The 9,223-nt window shown below is 49.3% G+C and overlaps 1 protein-coding gene and 1 pseudogene across 2 annotated transcripts; both read left to right on the top strand.

Moving 5' to 3' along the window:
* Positions 1-954: 954 nt before the first annotated feature.
* On the top strand, positions 955-1,983 carry LOC308511514 (melanoma-associated antigen B1-like; the record flags this gene model as incomplete). Its single annotated transcript, XM_081081543.1, has 1 exon — positions 955-1,983. One exon carries the CDS (start codon positions 955-957, stop codon positions 1,981-1,983), a length of 1,029 nt encoding a protein of 342 aa, XP_080937669.1.
* Positions 1,984-6,145: 4,162 nt separating this feature from the next.
* On the top strand, positions 6,146-7,497 carry LOC308511515 (melanoma-associated antigen B5-like; annotated as a pseudogene). Its single transcript has 2 exons — positions 6,146-6,239; positions 6,549-7,497. The product of its transcript is annotated as a melanoma-associated antigen B5-like (transcript).
* Positions 7,498-9,223: the final 1,726 nt, after the last annotated feature.

The raw sequence follows: 9,223 nt of genomic DNA on the forward strand, positions 1-9,223 counted from the left end.
GGCTGGCAGAGGGAGGATGTCCAGGTGATGGGAAGACTCAGGGACAGTAAGGGGAGGGATTGGTGGGAGGGGCTGGCAGAGGGAGGATGTGCAGGTGATGAAAAGACTCAGGGAGAGTCAGGGGGAGGGGCCGTGGTGGGAAGGGCTGGCAGAGGGAGGATGTTCAGGTCCTGGGAAGACTCAGGGAGAGTGGGGGGTGGGGACCTTGGTGGGAGGGGCTGGCAGAGGGAGGATGTGCAGGTGATGTGAAATCTCAGGGACAGTCAGGGGGTCGGGAAGTGGTGGTGGTGGGGGGGGGCTGGGAGAGGGTGGATGTGCAGGTGATGGGAAGACTCAGGGACAGTAAGGGGAGGGATTGGTGGGAGGGGCTGGCAGAGGGAGGATGTGCAGGTGATTGGAAGGCTCAGGGAGTGGGAGGGGGTGGGGGCCGTGGTGGGAGGGGCTGGCAGAGGGAAGATGTCCAGGTGATGAGAAGACTCAGGGAGAGTCAGGGGGATGGGCCGTGGTGGGAGGGGCTGGCAGAGGGAGGATGTCCAAGTGATGGGAAGACTCAGGGACAGTAAGGGGAGGGATTGGTGGGAGGGGCTGGCAGAGGGAGGATGTGCAGGTGATTGGAAGGCTCAGGGAGTGGGAGGGGGTGGGGGCCGTGGTGGGAGGGGCTGGCAGAGGGAAGATGTCCAGGTGATGAGAAGACTCAGGGAGAGTCAGGGGGATGGGCCGTGGTGGGAGGGGCTGGCAGAGGGAGGATGTCCAGGTGAGTGGAAGGCTCAGGGAGAGTCAGGGATGTGGACCTCTGGAGTACTGCCCTCAGACCCTGCAGACCTGGCCTGTTTTAAATCCCAGGTGCAATGTCCCTACTGAGGGAGCACACACCATCTCACTCTCCTCCTCCAGGTGCCAGCATCACCTCCTCTCCTGCCACACAAGTGCACGCTGCCCCTGACCAGTGTTGTCATGCCTCGGGGAAAGAAGAGCAAGCACCGACGAGAGAAACGCCAACAGGGCCTGGGTGACAACACTCAGAGTCTCAAGGGTGCTGAGGCCACAGCAGAGGAGATTGAAGTGACGGTCTCCTCTCCTCCCAATGATGATTCTCCCCCAAGCTCCCCTGCACCTGACCCATCCCAGGAGCCCCAGGGAGCCACAGCCACTAGCTCTCTTGAGGCAGGTGTCTTATGCCCATTATCTGATTCCAGTGCCAAGCGCCAAGGTCAGGAAAGTGCCCGTGCCTCCCAGGCAGTACCTTCTGCTCTGCGGGCTCGCAGAGATCCACTAAGCAGGGTGGTTAGCAAGGTGGTGCAGTTCGTGTTGGAGAAGCTGAGTAAGAAGGAGCCCATCATTCAGAATGCACTGCTGAGGATTGTCAAAAGGAAGAACAAGGAGCACTTCCCTGAGATCCTCAGGAGAGTCTTTGAGCGCATGGATCTGGTCTTTGGCCTTGACTTCAAGGACGTCAACCCCAGCAACCACACCTATGCCTTTTTCAACAAGCAGGGCCTCCGGGTTGAGGGAGACCTGAGCAGTGATGAGGTCGTGCCCAAGACCGGGTTCCTGATGGTGCTCCTGGGCGTGATCTTCATGAATGGCAACCTCGCCACTGAAGAGGAGATCTGGAAGTACCTCAAAGTGTACGGGGTCCACCCTGGGAAGAAGCATCTCATCTTCGGAGAGCCCAGGGAATTCATCACCAAGGATCTGGTTGAGCAACATTACATCGAGTGCCGCCTTGTTCCCGACAGTAATCCTTCACGCAACCTGTTCCTGTGGGGCCCAAGAGCCCATGCTGATATTGGCAAGATGAAAGTGCTGGACGTGCTGGCCAGGATCTACAATAAGCTCCCCACTGCCTTCCCAAAACTGTATGAGGAGGCCTTGAGAGATGAGGAAGATAAAGCATGGTTGAGAGCCGCAGCCATGGTTGGCTCTTTTTCCAAGCACAGGCGTTGTTCCAAGTCCAAGTGCTGCACCTGCTCCCACAACTAGTGAGATCTGAGACAGCCTTTTCACCTTGAGTTTGAGGAGAGCAGTTCAACCTTATGAAGAGTAGAGTAGTGGGCTATGGAGGGAACAAAACGTTTATGTTCTTGAGTTTCTTTTTCTTTTGTAGATGACTAATTTTTAGGGTTTTATGTATTTTCAAAAGTTGTTCCTTCTATGAAAAGGTTTATTCGCTTCAGAATCTATGTTTATTAATGTAATGGATGCCACATTTATTAAAGTTGATGTTTAATATTAAGGTTGTTTATTACAAACCGATTGAAAAATCCTTCAATATGTTCTTTTTCCTAGAGTTCAAGGCACAATAATAGGATTTTTCCTGGGCATTTAAAATATTTGGGATAACAAAATGGAGAAACAAAAGTAAAGGCTGATTAATTCTTTGTTTGCTTCATTCTCCTTGCTCTTTTCTTATAAAATTAAATAGCATATACCTGGATTTGCTAATCTCCTTTAAAATTTTTAAGAAAATAAATTTGAATAAATTTGAATTCTTGCTCATCTCTTTTCTTTTCCCCTCCAGCATTAATAGACCATATGCTCTTTGGAAATATCTAATAGCACTAGAGATGGTAAGAAAAGGAAGCCTAATAGACACTGCCCATAAAATTTAGAGTCTAGCATCAGCATTGAACACATAAGGAAAATAGTGTCATACAATGTAAGAAATAGGTAAATGACGACTAACAGAAGAGGTGTGGAAGAAAGCAATTTATTGCCCATCATGTGAGCAAGGCAGTGTTGGGCCTTGGAAATCTCTAGTCCCTCAGGGTGTCGGGGACAGGAAATTTCAGTCGGGTTGCTTGATGAACTGGATGAAGCTGAGGAAGTGGGGGGTATGGACCATACCTATAGGTGATAGGTCTTAGAGTTGAGTGGTTAAGCCTGGAATGGAAAACAGATCTTAAGGGTTATTTTGGATGTGGGAAAACCTGAGAGAAATATCCACATGGGGCCAGACTAGAAGGGGTCCAGTCCGCTTGCTCCACAGTATGAACTAGGTGTTTTGGGGACAGAATATTCAGAATGTTTCTGAGAAATAAAAGTAGTACTCCCTTTAAGTGAGGTACCAAGGAGCCACTGGAAAGTCTTTCTTTTCATGACTAGAAGAGCCAGATCTCATTCCATGAAAATGGCACTTTAATTAGAATATTTGTGTGTAACTTGGCAAAATGTAAGGGCGGGCTCTATTTGTGGTGGTGGTGAAATGAAAAAACTTAAGGGTGGCTTGGATGAAAAGGCACCTGGGAGAGAAGTTGTTGTTCCTTCAGACTAGTAAATTGTGAGTGCATCTTGTTAGAGAAGACAACCCACACTCTTATTGTAAAACAAATGCTCTATTCAGGAATTTCTATTTATTTCTACTTGCTCAGAAACATTTTGGCTGATATGGTTTTCTATCTTATATTAAGTTGCATGTTCATTAATAGAACATGGAAATTTAATTGAATGAGGAAAGGTGGTTATTATCTGGTGTCAAAATCATCCTATCTAATAATAAACAAACATGGTCATTAACCATAACTTCACTACCCTTCCCATTGGCTAATCAGGGCGATATGCAAATTAACTGCCAACCAAGATGGCGGCCGGCAGCCAGGCAGCTGAAGCAAACAGGAGGCTTGCTTGCTCCAGTGAAGGAGGAAGCCAAGGTTCCCTGCCTGCCGCTGCCAACCTCTGAGCTGCACTCTAAGAAACAATGTTGCAATTATAGAAGCTAAACAATCCAAGAAACCTGCTTTCAGACAGCCGGGCCTCAGAGCTGGAGTTGCAACAGTGTTTCGATTATAGAACCCAAACAAACCCAGATACCTGCTTTCAGCAGCCGAGGCCTCAGAGCTGGTGCCGAGCCTCAGAGTTAAAGCCAGCTCTCAGTTCCAGTGACAGCCATAGAAGGTAAATAAATCCCAGAATTTAAAAAAAAGAGAGAGAAAAAAGGGGATGTTGGAAGCTTCAGTCACCCCCCAGCCTATAAATGGCCCTCAGCCCCTCACCCAGACTGGTCAGGCACCCCAGTGGGGACCCCCACCCTGAAGGGGGTGCGACCAGCTGCAAACATCCACCATCCCCTCATCCAGGTTGGCCAGGCACCCCAGTGGGGACCCCCACCCTGATCTGGGACACCCTTCAGGGCAAACCAGCCGGCCCCCACCCGTGCACCAGGCCTCTATCCTATATAGTAAAAGGGTAATATGCAAACTGACCCTAACAGCAGAAGGACTGGGAATGACTGGTCACTATGACACACACTGACCACCAGGGGGCAGACGCTCAATGCAGGAGCTGCCGTCTGGTGGTCAGGGCGCTCTCACATGGGAGGAGCTCTGCTCAGCCACAAGCCAGGCTGATGGCTGCCAGTACAGCGGTGGTGGTGGGAGCCTCTCCCACCTCCTCAGCAGCACTAAGGCTGTCCGACTGCAGTTTAGGCCTCCTCCCCGCTGGCAAGTGGACATCCCCCAAGGGCTTCCAGGCTGCCAGAGGGATGTCTGATCGCCATCTTAGGCCCAATCCCCTGGGGAGCGGGCCTAAGCCAGCAGGTGGTCATCCCCTGAGGGGTCCCAGACTGCGAGAGGGCACAGGCTAGGCTGAGGGACTTCCCCTCCCCCCCAAGTGCACAAATTTTTGTGCACCGGGCCTCTAGTCCTATATAATAAAGAGGTAACATGCAAATTAACCATCATGCTGTCAAGCTTGTCACAAGATGGCTGCACACACAGCAGAGGCGTGGTTCCTGTAATGAGCCTTAACCAGCGATCAGCAGGGACCTGAGGCTGCTTGGTGCTGGGGCAAGGCATGGGACCTGAGGTCTCGCCACCTGTCTGGCGGGGCTTAATGGGGAACCTCAGAGTGTGCCTCCCACCCCAGGCCAGGCCAGTGGACCTCAGGCTTCCCCCCCACACACACACCAGTGCTTGGCCAGGGGGCCTCAGGCTGTTCCCCTAGGCTGGTGGGCCTTGATGGGGGACCTCAAAGTACACCCCTCACCCCAGCACCAGGCCAGAGGACCTCAGGCCTTGCCCACCCCACACCCTGGCCCCAGCCGGGGGACATCAGGCCATGCCGACCGCCCAGCCAGGCTTGACTGAGGACCTCAGGCCATACCCCCCACCCTGGGGCTGGATGGGGACCTCAGACCGCACCCTATGACCTAAAGAGCTTGACAAGGGACCTCAGTCCTAGCCCCCCCACTCTATGCTGCTTGATGGGGGAACTCAGGCAGCACCTCCCGCCCATCAGACCTTGATAGAGGTCCTCAGGCCATGCCACCGACTTGGCAGGGTTTGACGGAGGACTTCAGGCTGTGCCCCCCATCCTGGTATTGGGAAGGGGGACCTGAGGCTGCACTTGTGCCCCAGGCCAGGGGAACTGAGGCCACATCCCCACCACAGCACCAGGCTGGAGGACCTGACAGTGTGCCAGGGGACCTGAGGCTGAGCCACCAGCCTGGTGGGGCTTGCAGGGGCCCTGAGGCTGCAACCCCACTTGGCGGGGCTTGAGGGGGGACCTGAGGCTGCGCCCCCCACCAGGTTGGGCTTGACAGGGTTGGGGCTGGCCCGGTCTGGTTCTTGCTCAATGCGGGTGGGGCCGGCGGGGTTTGGGTCTCGCATGATTTGGAGGCACTTGTGGCTGGGCAGGGACCTGACTCTGGGTCCTGCGGTGCGCCCCAGACTCTGACAGGAGGAAGTTTTTCATATACATTTTACTAATTTTCTTTCATCTCTGACATTTCTATTATAGAGAAAGGGCAAATAGCAATATTAAAATATTTCCTCTAATTAATTCCCTTTTAATGGTCATGAATGTCATGCATTGGGCCACTAGTATTACTAATAACTGCCATGCATTAAAAGCACCAAATTCACCTAATGTTGTGCTAGGTAGTTTATATTAATCACAAATGAATGTCCACCCTCCTGCATGAATGACTACCAGAATCATTTTGTGGATAAAGAACTTAGTTTGAAGATGTAACCACTATTCAACTAAAGGGGTGGGGACACAAGGCCAGATATGAAGCCAAATGAGGACTTTTAGTGATGACTGAGGACCCCAAAGGGACCAGGACAGGAAACCACATTTAACCCTGGGAATACCTGCACTGGGTTGATGAGTTGAGGGCTCAATTCACTGCATTCTTTTTGGTCCCATGGCATGCCACCAGTTGAATGATGTTCTTCAATGTGAAAGACTCCTCAAACTCAAAGACTGCCTGCCCCTACAGTCACCTCAGTATGCCTCAGGTAGGACTGGCAGGATGCAGCATAAAGTTTTCCCAAAGCACAAGATGAAGGTTTTTAGAGTGGTGCCCTTGAGGGGAGGTGCAAATGCAGACTTCCTTACAATCAAGGTGTTACTCCTATGCCAAAGCTGCACATACATTCTTGACCTTCATCCTCCAGGAACTCTCATTACCTGTCTTTCAAGTACCATCCTGACCATTTTCTCTGACCATAGTCATCATGCCTAGAGGCACAAGAGTAAGCACTGCAACAGTCAGAATCAACAAGATTCCCAAGAGTAAGCCCAGAGCCTCAGGATATTGGAGGCAGCTGCCACAATAGAAAAAAATGCCCCCCACATTCTCAACTTCTGGTTTGGAACATAATCCCCAGAACTCATCAGCTGCTGTTCTAACTGGTACTTCCCAGGCATCTTGGGGAGCTCCAAAAACCTCTATTACTCTTCAGGTGCATTTCACACAATATCTGAGGACAGCCAATATGAAATACATTCATGTTCCTTTGAGGTCCTATCTCTAGAGAACACATGCTGTGACTCTCTAATTATGGAGGTGACTATCTTGAAGAACTTTATCTTGTACAAGTATAGAGTGAAGCAGGCCATTCTGTTGGGAGACAATGTAACGATTGTTGACCAAAAGTAACGCCAATAACTTGCAGGGATCCTCAAGAAAGCCTCTGACAGCATTGAGGATCTCTTTCTGGTCGACATGAAGGAAATGGACTCAACAAACCTCCTTGTGCACTTGTCAGCAAACTGAAACTCCCCAATAAGGGGAGGGTGCATCCTGGCAGGGGGTTACCCAAGACTGGTCTCCTGATGAATGTTCTGGGTGTGGTCTTCATGAATGGCAATTGTGCCAGTGAGGAAGAGACCTGGGACTTCCTGAATGCCATGTAAGTGTTCTCTGGGAGGAAACACTACATGTATGGGGAACCTAGGAAACTTATCACCAAAGATCTAGTGAAGCTAGAGTACCTGGAGTACCGCCAGGTGCCCAACACTGATCCTCCATGCTACGAGTTCCTCTAGGGCCCCAAAGCTTACACAGAAACAACCAAGATGGAAATCCTGGAATTTTGGGCCAAGTTCAACAATAGCATAACAGGTGCCTTACCATCACAATACGAAAAAGCTTTGAGAGAAGAGGTAGAAAGAGCACAAGACAGATGGGAAACCAGGGTTGGCACTGGTACCACAGGCAGGAAATGTTCCATGGCCCGCTCCACTATTTACTCCACAACTAGTAAAATATGAGGAATAATTTTTGTCATGAAAAAATATATGACATCATGATAGAATCTTGGATGGACATGGGGTAGAATCCCACAGAAAATTTGTTGGAAAAATAAAATAGAAAAAAATTATCACCAACTCTGATTTTCCTTCCTCTTTTCCATTTTTTTCTTTTGTAAAATTAATTGTTTTATACTTCCATATGCTTAGTTTATTAAAGCATTTAGTATAGAATAAATCTTAGCAAATTAGTTCTCTTCCACCAGTAATCCTCTATTCCCCAAAAGTAATTGAGCATGTGCCTTTTGGAAGGCCCTGTGTTAGTACTGGGGACGGTAAGATAAAGACCAAGCCTCTCTTCACAAAACTTTCCTAGAAGGAGCTTCACTCACATAAGGAGGATGTTGAAATACTTTCTATGCTTTATAGGAAATTTAAAGGGGTGGGTGTTTTGGGAAGTGTTCCAGGTGAAAGCAGTCAGTGTAAATTTTCTGAATCATGGCAGTTTAAATTTGGGGATACTGCAAGTCAGCCTCTGAGATGTCGTTCTCAGTTAGGCTACATGGTGGAGAAGATAAGTCTTTGGGACTGGTGAGCAGAAGCCAGACACTCAGGTGAGTTGTCTGAGTTGAGAGAGAAAGTATTTGCATGGCTAACTGCACTGTGGTGTATGGTCTAATACGAAGGCCCAATAATATGTGCTACATTGACCTGCCATGAAACCAGCATGGCGTCACATTGTCTAACTGCAAGTTCCCCTCCATACTCTTCACTTGCAGATAAAGTCCCTACCCCAAATCCATCTTTTTGAAGGGACAAAGCCTCCATCTTATTTATTCCTAAGTAGTGGATTTCTCTTCTTTACCATCCTGTGGACTTTGCAAACCATCTGATTACATGCTGCAGGGGAAGTAGAGGTCACCTCATCCTCTTGATACCCCACAGCCTGTCTCCCTCAGAACTTGCTCTTGCACTGTTCCTTCATGGAACCCGCCCGATTGCCACTGTGCAGTTGGTGGTGTCCCTCTCCCCCACCTTGTGAGCTTGCATCATTGATAATTGCTGTATAGCTTATCTCTACAGGCCCCAGTGTTGTGGTTTTGGACACCCCATCACCATAGTGCAGAAATCCCATCCTCATCCCAGGGGGTATAATAGGGACTATTGAACATGCTCTTAGGAATTAATTTGGTAGGGCAGATAATCCAGAAAAACAATCTTGGTCCGCGTCAGTGTATTCGTTATCTCAGGCTGACCTAACATACCCAGACTGGATGGCTTAATCAATGGAAATTGATTTTCTCACAGTTCTGGAGGCTGGAATTCTAATGTAAGGAGCTGGCAGGTTTGGTTTGCTCTGAGCCCTCTCTCCTTGGTTGCAGATGGCTACCCTCTTCTCCTGGCTGTCCCTTGTGTGAGTGCATGCCTGCTGTCTCCTTGGGTGACCTAAACTCTTATTAGGACCCCACTAAATTTGCATCATGGCCAATTTTAATGGCCTCATTTTAACTTATCCATCACTTTAAATACATTATCTCCAACTAGAGCCACATTCTTTGGTACTGTGGGTTATGAACTCAACATGAATTGGGGGGACCCAATGCAGCCCCCTACAGGCAGGAATCAAATGTGTCTTTGGTATTATCTTAATGAAGGAAAATAGAGTACACAAATAGATGTTCTATGTACACGCTCTCCAGGGAATTTCTGACAAATAATGGTGAAGGTGAACAGAAGCCATCATGTT

This window comes from Myotis nattereri (genome assembly GCF_964212035.1).
Source record: "Myotis nattereri genome assembly, chromosome: X".
NCBI classification, from domain to species: domain Eukaryota; kingdom Metazoa; phylum Chordata; class Mammalia; order Chiroptera; family Vespertilionidae; genus Myotis; species Myotis nattereri.